Raw genomic sequence first — 19,156 nt, forward strand, 5'->3', positions numbered from 1 at the left:
TTTAATCTTTATTTGAGGTTTGAAAACAAATGCGGAACAGAAGACAATGAATAAAGTCGTAGTTTTTGTTATTTTTGGACCAAAATGTATTTTTGATGCTTCAAGAGATTCTAATTGACTAATGGGTCCTGAAACAGTGCGATTTTTCAAAATCCTTTGCGAATGTCCCTTGTCAGACTGTACGAACATGATCGCCGATGTAAGCCATGTCAGACTGCACGATAGTGAAGACGCGCTAAAAACGGACGCGTGCAAGAAAACTCACCCGGAGTTTTATATCATCAATGAATGACGCGTTCGGTAACAGGGAGCTGCATTACACACGGGACTGAAATGCTGGCTACAAAGAAATCTGTAGCTCTCGTTTTGGTCATAGTTTGTCTTGAAGAACGGAGATATTTGACTGTCGTCGTAGGAGAAGTCACACTGACTGCAGGATTGTGTGCCAAATCTTCTGACACTGCCAGAATTTCGTCTGAGGTAAAATTTGATCGCAGCGCTCATTAATCGGCTGCCGGTGAACATGTCAAACTAATGACAAAAGACGTCAGATTTTAGTCTAGGATCAGAGGAATCTTTTAGGATTTGCTAAATTTGTCTCAGACAGCCAAATCGTGGCCAAAATCGTACAGTGTGCACCCGGCTTAACTGATGTCACATATGGACTACTTTGATGATGTTTTTATTAGCTTTCTGGACATGGACAGTAAAGTGTGCCTACACTTGGATAAGCTCTCGGACTAAATATAAAAAATCTTAAACTGTGTTTCGATGATGAACGGAGGTCTTATGGTTGTGGAACAACATTAGGGTGAGTCATTAATGACATCAATTTCATTTTTGGGTGAACTAACCTTTAAGTTATACAAAAGAAACCAACAAATCAATCTTTGCTTTATTTCAGGCTAAGGAGGCCGATCTGCAGGCCATCGAGCAGGTTTTGAGTGAACCGTCTCTGAGCGCTTGTAAATACAGACATTGGCGAGATGCTAATGTGCTCCTGCTGCAAGAGATCGGAGAGAAACAGAAGAGTGCCGTGGCGCCAGAAGCCCAGAAACCACTGGTTCAAACTCAGCCCCAACGCCAGCTGCTCTCTGGCCCCTTCGCTGCATTACCTGCTGTCTACACAGAGACCAACCTGTGAAGATGAGAGGAAGATTATAACTAGGAAAAGACCAACTGTAACAGATGTGTGCTGTGTGAAGATGACCACAGGGCCAGTTCGACACTGCTTTCCTGGACACAAATGCAACTTCTCTAAAGCACATGCAGATTCCAGCCAGAGGAAGAATTCAGTAACTATATCATAGAACCAAGAGAAATTACTTCGTAGTTAATAACTCAGTTTTGACATGTATAGTAACTGCATTTTAACTTTTGTAGATTTAATCGTTTAATCGTTTTAATCGGATGTTTTGTGTCAAATTTGTCATTTAGTGTTTTGATAAAAGTGGGAGAACATGTCAAAAGAACATGTTTTATCAGTAAGATGGTTGAATTAAATGGTGTTTTTAATTTGGTTTTATGAATCACCCATGACATTGGAACAAGGTGCATTGTCTGGTTTGACCTTTTTAAAGCAGACTATACAGATACATGCATTTTGCCAAATTATGGATTCCAGACAGGACAAACACATTCATACACACTTCTTGTTCAGCCCTTGTTTTTTTTTTTTTTTTACCAAATCACTGCATTACACACACTATCTAGGCTCATCTGCTTCATCTTTTTAGGAGTGCTGTCTTGTTTACCTGCTTTTGACATGACAGTCTCTTTTAAGATGTACGTATATTAATATTTTACTGTAAATCAATATTTTATGTATTGTACATGTTTGTATAAATGTCTATGATTTAACTGTATAAAAGTTTACTTATTATTTTAAAATCATTCATGCTCAAGGAGTGCAAAACGAAATAAAAATGGTTGTTTTATTTAAAAATGTTCAGTTTTTTGTGTATTTGAGAAATTCAGGAGAGTGCTCAATCTGTACTGGATCCAAAATGTACCGCAGCCACATTCTAGTAGTCCAAATGAAAATGAGGTGAACTGACCAGAGGTGTAAAGAGTGCCTGAAAACCAAGCACAGGGAAAACGACTCGCAAGTCACCAATTCCAATGTGACTATCTTTAGCCTAGTTTCACAGACAGTGCTTAGAATAAGCCAGAATTAGGTCTTAGTTTAATTAGGACATTTAAAGGAATAGTTCACCAAACCATTAAAATGTTGTCATTTTCTCACCCTGTTGTTCAAACCTATATGATCTTTCTTCTGCTGAACCCATAAGAATATATTTTGAAGAACGTAATCAAAGAGTTGACGGTAGCCATTGACTGGCATAGTTTGGGAAAAAATACTATGGAAGTCAATGGTTCAACTGTTTGGTTACCAACATTCTTCAAAATTCATTCTTCAAAACAAAGTAAAATTAAAGAGTCGAAGCCTACTTGCACTGGACGTGCTGGTTTCGGCCTCATCACCGACAGCTGTCATAACCATTTCCTATATGAAACACATGCGATTCATATTTATGTATCACTTCTTTTGTAGCAGAAATAAGCTGCTGCAGAAAAAGTTGGGTGCCATGCAAAATGTAACAAGTAATTTCTTAATCGTAATGTATTGAAGTAAAGAGTACATATACATATATTCAAATAAAATACATATTAATTTGGGTTTCTAATATGATTTCCAAGAAAGTCATGGGTTTTGAACAACATTAGGATGAGTAAATGATGACAGAATATTAGTTTTTGTTTCTTTAACATCTTTAATTTAAATAAAAAGAAATGCAAAAATCTATTTCTTGAAATGACACTAGACAGAGCTGTGGTTCTCTGTCATGCCATCTGTGAGCGATGAGTATATGCATACAAACTTTTAAAGTAAAGTCCAGCACACCGATCACACTCAGCCATCTGCTGCCAGCTTTTGTCTCCTAACACAAAGAGAGTTAATCCGACTGCTGTCCTGTTATCCTTCACTGACACTCATTTACATGAGAATAGAGGAGTCTGGACACTTTCAGCTGAAGACCTGTAGGGAGCACCATAGAGTAAGATGTCTAATTTGACAAATGAATGTCCTTATGCTACTAAATTTGGCTATATTATGCACTGAAACAACGGCTATGTCTGATAGTTAAGACAGCTGACTCGTTGCCTCACCGCAATAACTTTTGCAGACACAAAGGTATAGAGAGAGAGAGAGTTTTTGGTGTTAAATAAGTAAATATCACATGACAGCATCTCAGTACTTCACTTGTGATGGGAAAGTAGGCTACATTTGGATACATAGTAAAGTAGCATCCTGTTACTGTAACATGCATTATTATGTTTTGATACCTAACACCCATTTTGTTATGTAGCGAGGACACTAGTTTGCTAATCAATTCCTTATTTTCTTAACTTACAAGTACATTTTGAAATGGCTGTGGAACCTTTGACCTCAAATACATCACAAATTTTCAAGTCTGTCACAAACTCATCCTCCTGTGTTGCACAAGGGCTTTTGGGTAATATTGGCCCAAACATTTTTCCTATACAGATTTTAAAAAATCTCCATGAAAAATGTATACATTTAAAACTATAAACCAAAACAGCAAGAGGTGAATAATAACATTTCCACAACTTTAATTTGAAGCAAAAAAAAAAAAAAAAAATCAGAATTCCATTCTGTCACAGTCTGAAGATTGCAGTTGGTGGTCAGGTGTAAATGTATGTTTTTGAACAACGTTTTCCATCTTTGATGTCATTTGTGGAGATGCTTTGCAAAATCATGGGTAATGTAGTTTTTCCCCAGAACTTCCACCATGAACACAATTATAGAATAAGTTAAAATAATGCAAGCTAATGGCTTTAACAAAAGCATATGCCAACAATTAACAGCCTCATAGCTCAAAATATGTCTGCCTTTAATGCTTTATTGTTCAAAATAAATGTCCCAGAAATCAATGGAGAAAAGTAATGCTTTAAAAATCCACCAGAAAAGTATGCACAGCACCTTTAGCATACTGATTTACTATACACACTAATATACTATTTAGAATGAATATGTGAATTGGAAAGCAATGCTAGTTGCTTAATGCCAACAGGCCTTTGGCCAGTGTAAGAAGACATTGAAAATATGTTACTGTTTTTTTGTGAGGTGAAGAGACGATAAACGTCTGTTTATTCATGTCTCCTGGGCTCAGAATAACAATGTTACTGTCTATTTACACAGCAGACAGCAGTTTAACGCACAACAGAGGTCAGACAGAAGGCAAGACTCTCAATGTAAACAGAAGAAAGTGTCTGTGTTGGATGGAGAATAGAATACTACATCTTTTTATGCTACCTATGAAAACATATTTCTTCAGGGTGGACATACGTGGCCAGCCCAATTATACTTAATGCTGTCCACAAGTTCATAATGGTCTATGTATGTGTGTGCATTCTTTCACAACAGCAACCCCAGAACAGAACTATAGCACCTTATTACACTCTTAAAAATAATGGTTCCAAAAGGGTGTTTTCTCAGCAATGCCATATAAGAACCATTTTTGGCTCCCCAAAGAACCTTTCAGTGAACAAATCTTAGAAAACCCTTTTTTTTTCTTAGTGTGAAATTTCCTTTTAAATATCTAAATACATGTTTTCCACTATAAATTACCTTTTGTACAATGGCAAGGTTCCATTAGCCTTGTCTTAGCAGACTCTTGTACATTTCATTTGTACATAGAGTCTGGCCTATCTCCATTGAAAAGCGTTTATTTCCGCGAAGGCGGGCACTGTTAGCCTAGAAATCTAGACGCACCCTAGCGGCAGCAAATTTAATTTGCCCGCAAGTGTGGTCTAGCAACTCTCAATTCCTATCTGAGCTGTATTCCTCAGAATCTGGACGGCCCAATCACATCGTGTATAGAGTCGGCGGGCGGGGCCATAATGACGACGGCCGAGTTGCGTCTGCGTGCTTCTAGTGAACACAGAAACTGGCGAACGCCGGCGGTCTTTCGAATCAGCTCTGACCGCGCCTCCGGAAGACTTGGAGTTAAGCTTTCCTCTTAGAAAAGAACAAAGAACGGCACTGAAGTCATTCTTAAAAAGGGAAGATGTGTTCAGAGTTTAGCCGACCGGATACGGTGAATGTTTAATCTATCAGCGAGCTCCCCTTCACCGTCGTTGCTCCGGTTGGTGTAGCGCTATCCTATCGCGTGCAGAGGGAGTTTGAAAGACAACCGTTTATCCCGCCCCTCGGATTGAGCCCTGTCAATGGTGAGTTTCCAGACCAAACATCTTGATGTGGGTCTGGCTTGTCAGGCTAGGGCACTGTTGAAGTTTAAAACTATTGAATCTCTCCTGAGCCACTCTGGATCTGCCATAACCAATCGCTAACATTTGGTTGTGATGTATCTCATGCGCCCTTCGCCTGTTTCAAATTCATTTCATACATAAATGTCCACTTGTGCAGGCCACCTCAGTGATAAAACAATAGGATAAAACGTCAAATTCGTGCATCGGAATGTGATTTATTCACGCCACGGTGGAGGGGAGAGTTTTGCTATCCAGAACACGCTGCTCACGTGGTCCGTAACATGATTGTATGCTGCAAATAAAATGCCATATGCTTGGTATGATAATAAATGCTGCTATAAATAATGGACCAATTCAAATGTTTAAGTGCTTTTATTTTAATTTGTTTGAGCGGTGATTAAATATATTGCTCTTGTAAATACATGCCAGCATTTTAAAGGAATACGAGTCTAGAAAATCATTCAAACGAGCAAAGTGCAACGGTACGATGCTCTGCAGTGGTCAAAAATTATTATAAACAGTGAATTTTGAAGTTATATATTTAAAAAAAACTCAGAGATGTGGATTCGGACAGCTATTACATCACCACACGACCTTGGTGTTTGTTAAAAGCTAGGTAACTCGGCCGGGGATTACGCTGGTGGTGAGAGACAGACGGCAAAAAAATAACTGACCAGTCACTGTAACTTATTATGGCAATACCTTCCGACCCCACGAGAAACAGTTACCGTCCGAATAGCTTCAGCCAACTGAGGAGGGCCACAACATCATGGCGACCAACAAACCCCAGCAAAGATTGTTATTGCTCCGGCTTTAACTTCTGGATATTCGGCAGCGGTGCCACAACAGAATGAATAGTTTCCTTTGCATCTTTCTCCCCCACCATTACTGAACTACAACTCAAACTAGAGCACACCATCAACCTAATCGTCCTCAGCCACTCCCTCTGTATGCTGATTGGACCGGTAAAAATTTGTTCGGAGAAACCACTAGGGGTTAGTATCACGATACTAAAAGTTCAGTAACTCTTACTAATACCAATGATATTAAACCAATTTCAATACCAAAAATGAATTTCTATTGAACATCTTTTAATGCTAATTAAACAACTTAATTTCTACAATTGTATTACTAATTTTGTTTAATTATAAGTATTTTTTTTAAATAATAATTAATTTCAAGTGAATGCATTTGTCGCCTAAGGGTGAATTTGGGCGAAGTAGACTAAAAATATCTTGATTTATTTTTATAAAGAAAACTCAGGCCAGGAACTAACAACGAACACAAGCGAAACAGAGTGCCATGCACAAACAATACTAGCCTGAAAAAATCTAGACGCACCCTAGCGGCAGCAAATTTAATCTGCTCGCGAGTGTCGTCTAGCAACTCTCAATACTCATCTGTGCTGTATTCGCCTAACTCTTGCCGGGCCAATCACATCGTGTATAGAGTCGGTGGGCGGGGCCATAATGACGACGGCCGAGTTGCGTTTGCGTGCTTCTAGTAAACACAGAAACTGGCGAACGGCGGTCTTTCGAATCAACTTTGACCGCGACTCTGGAAGACTTGGAGTTAAGCTTTTCTCTGAGAAAAGAACAAAGAACGACATAACCGGATACGGCGAATGTTAAATCTATCAACAAGCTCTGTTTCACCTTCGTTGCTCTGGTTGGTTGAAGCGCTATCCTATCGCGTGCAGAGGGAGTTTGAAATACAACCGTTTATCCTCCACTCGGATTGAGCCCTGTCAATGGTGAGTTTCCAGACCAAACATCTTGATGTGGGTCTAGCTTGTCAGGCTAAAACAATACTGGACCATGTCCGTGAGTAACAGAGGAACTTAAAGGGGGGGTGAAACACTCAGTTCCAGTCAATCTCATGTCAATCTTGAGTACCTATAGAGTAGTATTGCATCCTTCATATCTCCGAAAAGTCTTTAGTTTTATTATATTTATAAAAGAAATATAGGCTGTACCAAGTCTTTCCGGAAAAAAAACGAGCGCCTGGAGGCGTATTGTGTGGGCGGAGCTAACGAATGACTAGCGCGCAGCTACAGCACGAGAGCTTCTGAAAGCTGACAATCTCAAGCTTGGAGAAGATAACGTTACTCTAATAAATGGCTATCAATTAGATTCAACGATCCAGAATCACATTCGGAGGCTGAAATAAATTGAACAGGAGAAGAAACAACATCAGGACGTCCGTCTCTGTGTTATGTACTGTATTTAGTGACCTGTCAACATTTGTGTGTGTTTACTCGCAGTTTATGAGGACATGATTCGGTTTATGGACTATTGTATGTGACTAAACCTTAGCAGTAGCAAGCAACGCGGTTTTGCACGTCAGACTAGTGTAACGTTATACATAGATCAACAATGGAGTAACCATTAGCGCATCTGAATGACGAAACACACTTTGTAAGAACGCTAGGTTTATGTTTGGGTGGTTTTACTGACACCTATAGTGGTCAGCTAAACAAATGTATTTAAACACACACCATAGATCGCATGCTCCATTGATAAATTAACTATACACGATCGTGTCGTTTACTGATGTTTACTCACGCGATGATAGCCAACAACACAGACATTTGAAGCAGTTTAACTCACTGCCTGTTTCCAAAGCACGACCGTGAACCTTTATCGCTGGGACCACTCCGTCAAAAACTCACTTCTTTGGTATGATTTGGTGAAGTCCTGTGACAGCAGTGACCGTGGAGATCCGCAATGTTGTGAAGCTTCCCGTCATTTCTGCGTTCAAATCGGTTCAAATGCAGCGCTGCCTTCCCGGAAGGCTGTGCTGAAGCGTTGAAGTCACTTGATGTCAACCATAGGAATAAAGTGGAGCGCGGCGCGGACTATATAACCGACATAAGTGTTCACGGACGAGTGGATCTGCAGCTGAGAGAGTGTTTACGGGCGTGCATTTGCTCTCTCGCCTCTAGTCACGCGTGCGTGCACCCTTCTGGGAGAAGAGCCCGTACAGCCCATACAAGGACCTTCCGCTCTGTTGACGTCAAGCCGACCCATACTCGAAAAAAAACTTGTGAGAAACCGGACAGAGTATTTTTGACACAGAAATACTCCATCAAACGTCCAACTTAGTTTTTGAAACTTTGTCTATGTTTAGGATGGGAATCCAAGTCTTTAACAGTGTAAAAAGCTCAGTATGCATGAAACAGCATTTCACCCCCCCTTTAAATACATAAGTTTACAAACTTAATTACAAGCACGCTCTTCCAAGCGCACTGGACTATTAGCCACAATGACTAAGTGGCTAAACGCATCTTGTTGTCACTTAAGGGCCCTGTTCATGTTGGACAGACATTTTAATTGCATTTTGTGTCTGTTAAGAGGCAAAAAAACACCCTTTACGTTTATTTCCCTATTACTGCCGTTTTAGCTGAGTGGGGGCTTTGGGCATTAACTGTAATAGCTCCGTGTTGCAAGCACCAATCCAATTCATTTTTTTCTATAGACTGTACTCACAAAGGTATAACGATAAAGATAAACTTAAAAATCCCCCGGAGTTTTCCTTTAAGGGAGAAAACACACCAGGTTCTGTAACAAAAGCTGCAGATGCAAAAATGTCCAAGTGGGACCATCGTTAGTTATCCTTACTTCACTGCTCCTGTTTGTCTGGCTCAACCAGACAATGGTGGGAGGAGTTAGTGTAGCCTTTGCCAACAAGGTGGGCTATTTGCACTTCGTGTAAATAGACATTCCATTAAAATTACTTTACAACTTAAGCCAACCAAACAGCACACAACTCTTCTTTTACACTAAATATCTGCTGTCAATTCTAGTCAAACCACATTTCACACTTCAAGCCTTGGATTACGGTCACAGACAGGTATAAACATTGAATCACCCAAATATCTTTCGGGCATCTGTGATGCACTGGAGCTTCTCACAGAACTTCGCACATAGCGATCATCGCTCCTATTTATCATCTATTTCCTTCAATTTCGGGCATGTGACGGTAATGTACATTAACTGTTGATTAGGGTAATCAGGGTATCATTCAAATTCATTAATTCATATTCATATTGGGTACATTTTTTCCCATTAATTTTCCCCATATAGAGATTATTATTTTTATTTATATATATGCTTTGAGACAGGGGTATCCAAAGTCTGGCCCACGGGCCAAATGCAGTTTGGGGATGAATTTCAAATGGCCCGCAGCTTTTCTATTAAAATGACAGCTGTGTTCGACATCGGCTGCGGCTGGATGCATGCGATCGGCGAGAGTAGCCGCGTGCAGGCGGGGAGGAGCTGCAAACGGAGACGTGAAGTCAGACACTTTCTGCTTCCCCTGGTGATGCTCGCGCTGTGTTTGCAAACTTTGTCACAGCTGAAGTTAAATAAATGCAATATTTCTCAAATACACAGATGTTTCAAATGACATTTTCATTCAACACTTTATGTACTGCTTAATAAAGCATATATTTGGACAAGATTAATGTTCAACATATAAACCTAGCCTATCAATGAAGTGTTGTCAATGGTTTTTATCAATTTTAGTTTGATAAACATGAGAATATAACATCACGACTACATAAAAAGAGGTTTTACTATTATAAATAAATGATTTGTGAGCATTAGCGTAATATAAGGTTTTAGAATAAACACGAAACACACGTGATCGCTGTCATGCGGTGAATCCGGCCAATCGTGGATCAGCTGTGTCGTCATCAGAGCTCAAGCAGCCTGCTGCAGTCCCCTTTTGAGAATCTGGACAATAATTTTACAATGCGACGAAAATAGTTATTGTGCGCACAAAAATCTAAATAACGACTTTATCCACCAAGTTATTGAAGTGAACTCGACGCATGCGTGAGAATATGATGCAGATCCGCCGTTCAGATACATGACCCAGAAGAGGAGGAGCGCCGCTATCGCGTGAGTTCACGTCCGAGACCTACACGGAAGACAATAACTTGGCGTATAAAGTCATTATTTCAATTTATGTGCGCACAATAAGTATTTTCGTCGCATTGTAAAATTATTGTACAGCCACTGTAGTGAGATGGACTTATATCAATGTTTTTAGTGCCTTTATGGGTCTTATGAGTGGGAATGTACTGAATGCCAATGGAGGCCTTTCTGAAGACTCTGGAAGACTTGGAGTTAAGCTTTTCTCTGAGAAAAGAACAAAGAATGGCACTGAAGTCATTCTTAAAAAGGGAAGATGTGTTCAGAGTTTTGCTGAACGGATACGGCGAATGTTTAATCTTTCAACAGGCTCTGTTTCACCTTCGTTGCTCTGGTTGGTGTAGCGCTATCCTATCGCGTGCAGAGGGAGTTTGAAATCAAGCGTTTATCCTGCCCCTCGGACAGAGGTGTCAAGTAACGAAGTACAAATACTTCGTTACCTTACTTAAGTAGAAATTTTGGGTATCTATACTTTACTGGAGTAATTATTTTTCTGCCCACTTTTTACTTCTACTCCTTACATTTTCACGCAATTATCTGTACTTTCTACTCCTTACTTTTTAAAAATAGCCTCGTTACTCCTCTTTCATTTAATCTTGTTTAAAAAAAAATGCAGATAAATCGCGTCATCCGGATAGTGCGAATTTGATTGTGGTTGGATGAGAAGTGTAAACATATACCAAACCAACACCCTATTGGTTACTACGCGATCCATCGTGCCTGCACATGACTCAAAGCACAAATCACACACGGTGTTGCCAAATTGGGCGGGTTCCAGCGGACGAGCACGCACTTTCAGTCAATCAGCGATCAGCAGGCAGACGCGCTTATTCAGCCAGGTTTTTAGCGCGATAACTCGTGATAGATGTATATTCAAGTGATCGCTATGCTAAAGTGGCATACATACAGTATATATATACACAACCCGTTTCTACAGTAAGGAGTGGGAGAGTGAACCAACTCTCAAACGTGGAATACACCTGTGACTCGAAGACTCTTTATAAATATAATCATGATTCCTGTCCATCATACACTCAAGACATCTGCAACTAGCAACCCCAACAGCTGCTGAAAGAGGTTTGAATCAGTTTTGACTGGGCTAAGTGCATGTTCTATGAACTTCACAAGGGTAGGCCTACTGTAGTTTTGTCAGAGCAAAGCTAAGCGCATTGTTGTTATTTTTTGTCGGCGGATTATTGTACAGTAATTTATCAATGAATTACGCATTTTGGCAGTGGCATGTGCGTAGATTACGTGGGGGACGGGGGGGGGGGGAGACGTGTCCCCCTCAATTTTAATAAAATGTATTTTCGTCCCCCGCACTTTACTGGGTCTCACCGATTCTAGTCGACCCGCTCCGAGCGGGATTCGAACCAGCGTTACCCTGCGCGGCGACGGCCAAATTAACAGGGACGCTAAAGACAGCCTTCTCTAATCTCGGTTGATAGAGCGCTATTTGAGGTCACGGGCAAGTGTATTTACATAGAAACCAATGTGAATACATTAAGATTTAAAATCAGAGACAAAAATTAATCTATGCATGCCCTGCTGTCATTTTATTCGCATCTAAATATGAGGAGTTCGCTCTCACAGAAAGTCCAAATTCCAAAAGCGGATTCGTAGAAGTAATACCCTGTCACGCTGGAGCTACAGCTGAAGGAAAACAATCGTTATGAGTGATGAAACGTGACGAAGACAATCAGACGAGTGCGACAATATATGCTTTATGTGTGTTTTTCAAGCCATCTCAATGTAGCCTATTTATTGACAATAAAGTAGCCTATAATGCAGCTTTTTTAATGTTAAGTATCTTCTGCTCACCAAGGCTGCATTTATTTAATCAAAAATAGTTAAAACAGTAATATTGTGAAATATTATTACAAATTAAAACAGCCTTTTTTTTCTATGTGATCAAAGCTGAATTTATCATTACTCCAGTCTTCAGTGTCACATGATCCTTCACTAATCATTCTCATATGATGATTTTATAATCAACAAACATTTATGATTATTATCTGTGATGGAAACAGTTGTGCTGCTTTAAAATGTTGTGGAAACCATGATACATTTTATTTTTTCAGGATTCTTTGATGAAAAGAAAGTTCAATGGACAGCATTTATTTGCATTTATTAAATAAATTATTATCTTTTGTAATATTAACAATATCACTTTTGATCAATTAAATGCATGTCTGATCAATAAAAGTATTAATTTCTCTTTTTTTTAAATTTTACCACAAATGTTTAGATGGTTTCCACAAAATTTAAGCATCACCATGAGCAGCACAACTGATAATAATCATAAATGTGTGTTGATCATCAGATCCTCATATGAGAATGATTAGTGGATCATGTAACATTGAAGACTGGAGTAATGATGATAAATTCAGCTTTGATCACAGGAATAAGTTGCATTTTACTATATATTCTTTGAGCCCTGCACAGGCCCTGCACAATCCTATGACACACTCCTGCAGTCATTAAAATCGTTCAGCTTTGATTGTAATGTCCAAGTAGTTCAATTTCGTTTAGTTTCTTTATTAAAGTTAATTTAGAAAAATGTTTGGATTATTTGTTTGTTTGTTATTTTTTTTTTAAAGTGACAACCAAGCAGTCGGCGGCCGACAGTGGGTATGAGGTTAGGGGTGTAAAAAAAAGTCAGGGCCCGTAGGGCTCTAAAGCGTCGTCAATCTGGCAACACTGATCACACATGTAGCCTACATTTACATTCCAATAAAGGTTATTGATAACATTACTTATAGGCAACTAGTCATCATATCTTCCGCTTCAGGAAACATGTTAATGCTCAGCAGTACACATAATGGTATATTTCCATTGTACTAAAATGCATTCATTTTCAATGGGTATATATGCGGCTGAAACAGGTAGCCAGTGCCTCCCAAATTTTTCAACATTAACATTTTAATATAACATTATAGTCAGTATGGCCTTTAGAAAAGTTTTTCTTGAGGAGGTGGGGTAGTCGACTATAGGCCCCTGTGGTGTGGCCTAAGCTTTTGTCTTTAATGGCATTTTTTCCTTACATTACTTTTACTTTTATACTTTAAGTAGTTTTGAAACCAGTACTTTTACACTTTTACTTAAGTAAAAAGCTTGAGTTGATACTTCAACTTCTACAGAAGTATTTTTAAACCCTAGTATCTATACTTCCACTTGAGTAATGAATGCGAGTACTTTTGACACCTCTGCCCTCGGATTGAGCCCTGTCTATGGTGAGTTTCCAGACCAAACATGTTGATGTGGGTCTGGCTTGTCAGGCTACCTGGTGTTGCATACATCATAATCGCACACAGAGGTGGCTTAAAGGGGGGGGTGAAATGTTGTTTCATGCATACTGAGCTTTTTACACTGTTAAAGACTTGGATTCCCATCCTAAACATAGACAAAGTTTCAAAAACTAATGTTGGACATTTGATGGAGTATTTCTGTGTTAAAAATACTCCTTCCGGTTTCTCACAAGTTTCGGCAAGTTTTTTTCGAGTATGGGTCTACTTGACGTTAAATAGATCGGAAGGTCCTTGTATGGGCTGTATGGGCTCTTCTCCCGGAAGGGTGCGCGCGCGTAACTACAGGGAGAGAGAGGAAATGCACGCTGTTAACAGTCTCTCAGGTGCAGATCCAGTCGTCCGTGAACACTTATGACGCGCCGCGCTCCACTTTATTCCTATGGGTGACGTCGAGTGACTTCAACGCTTCAGCACAGCATTCCGGGAAGGCAGCGCTGCATTTGAACCGATTTGAACGCAGAAATGAAGGGAAGCTTCAAGGCATCGCTTCAGTCGCGCCGCAAAGTGGATTTCCACGGTCACTGCTGTCACAGGACTTCACCAAATCATACCAAAGAAGTGTGTTTTTGACAGAGCGGTCCCAGCGATAAAGATTCGGTCCTGCTTTGGAAGCAGCCGGTGAGTAAATCAACTTCAGATGTCTCTGCTATTGGCTACCGTCGCATGAGTAAACATCAGTAAACGACACGATCGCGTGCTTCGTCATTCAAATGCGCTAACGGTTACTCCATTGTTGTTCTGTATAACACTAGTCTGACTCTGACGTGCAAAACCGTTTTGCTTGCTACCTCTAAGGTCTAGTCACATACAATAGTCCATAAACTGAATCATGTCCTCATAAACTGCGCGTAAAGACACACAAAGGCCCCTAAATACAGTACATACCACAGAGACGGACATCCTGATGTTGCCGTTTCTCCTGTTCAATTTATTTCAGCCTCAGATTTGATTGTGGATCATTATCTGTATTAGCTGAGATAGCGATGGGTTTCTCCACGCTTGAGGACATCACCGCTTTGTGCACATTCGTCATTCTTTAGCTCCGCCCACACAATACGCCTCCAGGCGCTCGGTTTTTTCCGGAAAGACTCGGTACAGCCCATATTTCTTTTATAAATATGATAAAACTAAAGACTTTTCGGAGATATGAAGGATGCAATACTACTCTATAGGTACTCAAGATTGACATGAGATTGACTGAAACTGAGTGTTTCACCCCCCCTTTAATACATTCAATAATGAAAGTGTTCATTTTCTAAAAATGTAGGAATCTAATTCTGATCATGTTACCGTATTAACTTGAATCAATGTCATTTCCCAGTTCTATTTAGACATTCAAGCATTTGAAAATGACCAGTTTGAACCGAGCTCCAATAACTAAACCTGAACTTCATAAATGTACTGCACGTTGTTCCTCCTACAATGTGGCTTCATTTTGTGGATGCAACACAGACTCATTCATTGGCCTGCTGAAGGTAGGTTTTGGAGAGATGCTGAGGTTCCTGTGCATTCCTGAGAGGGAATGTGGTTTTTGAGCTGTGACTCACTGTAAACCACAGTGCAGCAAACTCACGACTCATTCTTATGGTTTGACTCATAATAGTATATAAGAGAATCTATTGCTCATTCTAACTAAAATATAAAAGCCTGTGACGGTTTGTTCATTTTCCAGGGAATTGTTGTTGAAGCTCTGTAATTATATGGAAAGAGTTGCATGGTTAAGGGTGAGACTCCCTATAGCAAACTTATAATATTCTCTCTTTCCCATGAACGTTTGTCTTTGGCTGCATATGTGTGTTCCATAACACACTTTTTCAGTTCTTCCCAATCTAAAATTCACTCTGTCTAGGCATAGGGACGATTATGTTCCAATTCCAAATTCACTCCATATCAACATCTGAATCAAACAAAATACATTATTTTATACCAACAAAACAAAATTATATGGGCTAAACCAGGTTAAAGGCTATTTTTATGTGTTTTTAAACATTCCATACGTTTATCACTGCAACCTACTCTTATGAGGCTTAAGTATACATGATTTTTAGACACAATCACGTCTTTTTGACCATTTTTTTTAAATGGTCTATATCCAAAGAGTCATTAATTTAGAAATCAGAACATGTTGCTCTCTATTTTTTTTTCTTGTGAGGACAACAAAATGATGTCAGTTTATTGCATTTTTCTTATTTTGTCTTTCTTTTGACAGTCAATAGTTTAAAGGGATGGTTCATCCAAAAAAAATTAATTACCTCACGAAAGGGAGCTTTAAAAAATGGCCTTCTAAAGTGAATCAATGGGTTTTAGTAATAAAAATCCATATTTAACACGTCATAAAGTAAAATATCAAGCTTCCGGCGGACCACCTTCCATATTCAACTTATGAAGAAAGTGTAATTATGGACTGCCAATTATAAAGCTTGGAAGAGCCAAGACAGATTTTTATTTTTGGGTTGAACTATCCCTTTAAGGCTTTAAAAAAACATCCCAAAAAAAGAGATATGCACAACCAGGGGCGGATCTAGAAAATTATTCATGGGGTGGCAAGGGGGTGGCATGAGCTCTATGAGGGGTGGCAACACTAAATCTTGTGGATTCAAGTATAATTTACTTATATTAAATATACTTTATATTTATTGGTGCTCACGCAAGTGGGAAAACATTTAAACATAGACCAATGTTAAAATCAAAAACATTTTTAACAATAACTTGTTCATGTCTCTAAAGCCTAAGCTTAAAAATTCAGAATAAGCACTGATTTCTCTAATTTTAAGACTATAAATAAAGGGAGTTTTTCACTGGCAGTTTAATTCAGAACAGGGCACAGTTCGTATGAAAAATTGGTAATGTGAAAGCTGTGATGCGGACCTGAGAGCGCACCAGCTCCACACCATACCTGGAGGAGGAGGTCCATATTCACCAGGAGTAGGAATATAGTGCGGCCCCTTTAAGAGATGCGCGTTCCTGCCTGTATTTTGTGTGTGTCTGTGCCGAACTGTGCTGCGATTCACATGAACAACATTGTGAGAATGAAACATGGACTCGGGAGCGCTCTTGTTCATAACCTGCTCTTTTTTTGCCGATTGTAATGCATAATAAAAGTAACGCATCTACTGTAGGCTAAGTGGTGATGGTGTTAATGATTTACCTTAGATATGAGCAAGAGTGAGCTTCAGTGCATCGCTCGGACTGCAGAGAATGGGCTTTTCATTTGAACTGAAGTTTAATAAAAGTTAAGCAGAAAATATGGTAGCTTATGTAGGCTATAACTGCACTTGTTTCAGAGTAATGCTATTGTTAACCCTTTTCTTTCCCTATTAATGTTTGCTGCTGCATCCTTTACATCTATGGATGATTTCAGTTGATCAGATACGACTTTAAATTATATGCATCTGCGGTGAAATACAATTTTCATTTCAATAATCAGTGCTGACGCACTGCTCCTGAAGGCACTGCCGGACCGCATAGGGTTGCAGTGTAAAAGCTGTTATCCGTTAACATGGGTAACGGGAGGCCTACTGCAAACGGACTGTGTGAAACCGGCGGTAGAGGTAAGTTGCGTTGCGGATCACTAAGCAGTTCTTGAGTAATTTGTTTGAACAACAATAGAAAGACTTGTTTTCTTGCTATTATCTCATCACAGAAGCGCCGCTGATATAAATCGGTAGAGGAAACTATTTATATTTAATACATTGGGAATGTGGGATACACTGCTGGGGTGGCAGACGGGGTGGCAATGGTTTTTCTTAGGGTGGCAGTTGCCACCCCATGCCACCCCGGTAGATCCGCCCCTGTGCACAACAATCTTCTATGTGCTTACAAAAAAGTTTAGATATATACAATTGGAAAAGTAATTTATATAAGAGAGGAATTTTTTCTGTTAGGGGTTAGCAGTTTATGACCCAAGACCAGTAGTGGAAAATTAAGACCAAGAGTCTGGAGTGCAATTAATTAAAGCTACACTGTGTAACTTTTTTAGTTTATTCTTATGGGTCCTGCACACTGTGCGATTTTTCAAAAACCTTTTTCGAATGTCCCTTGTCAGACTGTACGAACATGATCTCCATCATGTGCCAAATCTTCTGACACTGCCAGAATTTTGTCTGAGGTAAAATTTGATTGCAGCGCTCATTAATCGGCTGCCGGTGAACATGTCAAACTAACGACCAAAGACGTCAGATTTTAGCCTAGGATCAGAGGAATCTTTTAGGATATGCTAAATTTGTCTCAGACGGCCAAATCGTGGCCAAAATCGCACAGTGTGCACCCGGCTTTAACACTTAGTTCTTTCAAAAATATATGTGCTCATTAATGTATATTTACTTCTTTCAAGTAATAAAGTATTCTCGTAAGTTTATAATATGCCATTGAAAATACATACGGGTGAGGGCTTCCAATGCTGGTCGCCATGTTGCCCCTCCATCTTGAAAGTACATTAGCCAAAGAGGGACATACCCGTAAATTCAAGCTTCGCTTTTCGTGTTTTAACACTCGATGGCAATCATGAATGAGGTCAAACTGGAAGCCATGTTAATCTTGGACTAAATCGGCCACCATAAGAGTTAAAACGAAATCGGAATTGAGAGGAACAGAAAATAATACAACCTACAATAATACCTACAAAGTCCAAACACACGACACCTTGTTGCTATCAAGTGTTTAGTAACATATCACACATCTCTAGGCCAGACTTTAGAAAATGAGAAACAGTCAGAGGTTCTCTTAAGCAAAATTATAACTGGAAAGAATCATTATAATAATATTATAATATAGGAAGATAAATATTGCTTAAGGCTTTGATTATGAATTGAATTAGGAGGTTATTTTAATAACAGGTATAATTGAAGCAGCAGTGGATTTCAGAATCCCCCTTTCAATTCTGTACAAAGGTTTCTCGTGTGGAAGTATCATGTTTTTTTTTGGTTTGTTTGTTTAAAAACACTGACATCATTTTTTATTTTATTTTTGAACATGGGAATTTTTATGAATTTGAACCAGTTTTTAATATCCACTCTTCTGAGGCCTTTATTAAACTTCCCTAACAATTCCTTTAATCTGTCTTTAAATCCCACTGTGCAAACTTCAATCTTCATTTAATCCTCGGTGTCAATAAGACTCATCACGGGCTTCTTTCTGCCTCAGTGGAAAAAAAAAAAGAATACTAATGCTGATTGGCTATATCTACTGCGGGCGGTTTGTGTCCCATGAGGGCTCTGATGTTGTTTTCATTGCATGATATGATTATACGTCGCTCTGCTCTCTCATGTCTGATTCTAGGGGCCCTCGGCTATATGATTTGGTGCGCTGTGAGCGATTGCTATTACCATTAACAAGGTGTGCAAGATGTGAAATGTTGCACTCAGATTGCAATGAGGGCACACCAGCAGGAAGGCTGCGTTTAATAGTGTTGTGGGTAATGGTGTTTGTGTGATCAGCGAACACTGCTAGGGCTGCAGGCTAGGACAAAACACACGTGTGTCTGTGTGAATTAGGACGACCCTCTAAACAGACATTGACCTCGACGGAAAGAGAAATGCAAAGGCAGATATAACAATAGACAATTCCCAGCAAAAGACTTAACCAGTCAAGCATGGACAACATGCGCCCTAATAGTCT

General features: G+C 39.4%; 1 protein-coding gene across 1 annotated transcript in view; it reads left to right on the forward strand.

Annotated features, from left to right (window-relative positions):
• The window catches only part of ipcef1 (interaction protein for cytohesin exchange factors 1), a 53,246-nt gene extending 51,564 nt beyond the window's left edge, over positions 1 to 1,682 (forward strand). The window contains exon 21 of the mRNA XM_067416958.1: positions 905 to 1,682. Coding sequence (XP_067273059.1) covers positions 905 to 1,144 — 240 coding nt within the window. The 3' untranslated portion in view covers positions 1,145 to 1,682. The remainder of the gene's footprint in view (positions 1 to 904) is intronic.
• Positions 1,683 to 19,156: the final 17,474 nt, after the last annotated feature.

The sequence above is a fragment of the Pseudorasbora parva genome, chromosome 15 (genome assembly GCF_024679245.1).
Source record: "Pseudorasbora parva isolate DD20220531a chromosome 15, ASM2467924v1, whole genome shotgun sequence".
Taxonomy (NCBI): Eukaryota; Metazoa; Chordata; class Actinopteri; order Cypriniformes; family Gobionidae; genus Pseudorasbora; species Pseudorasbora parva.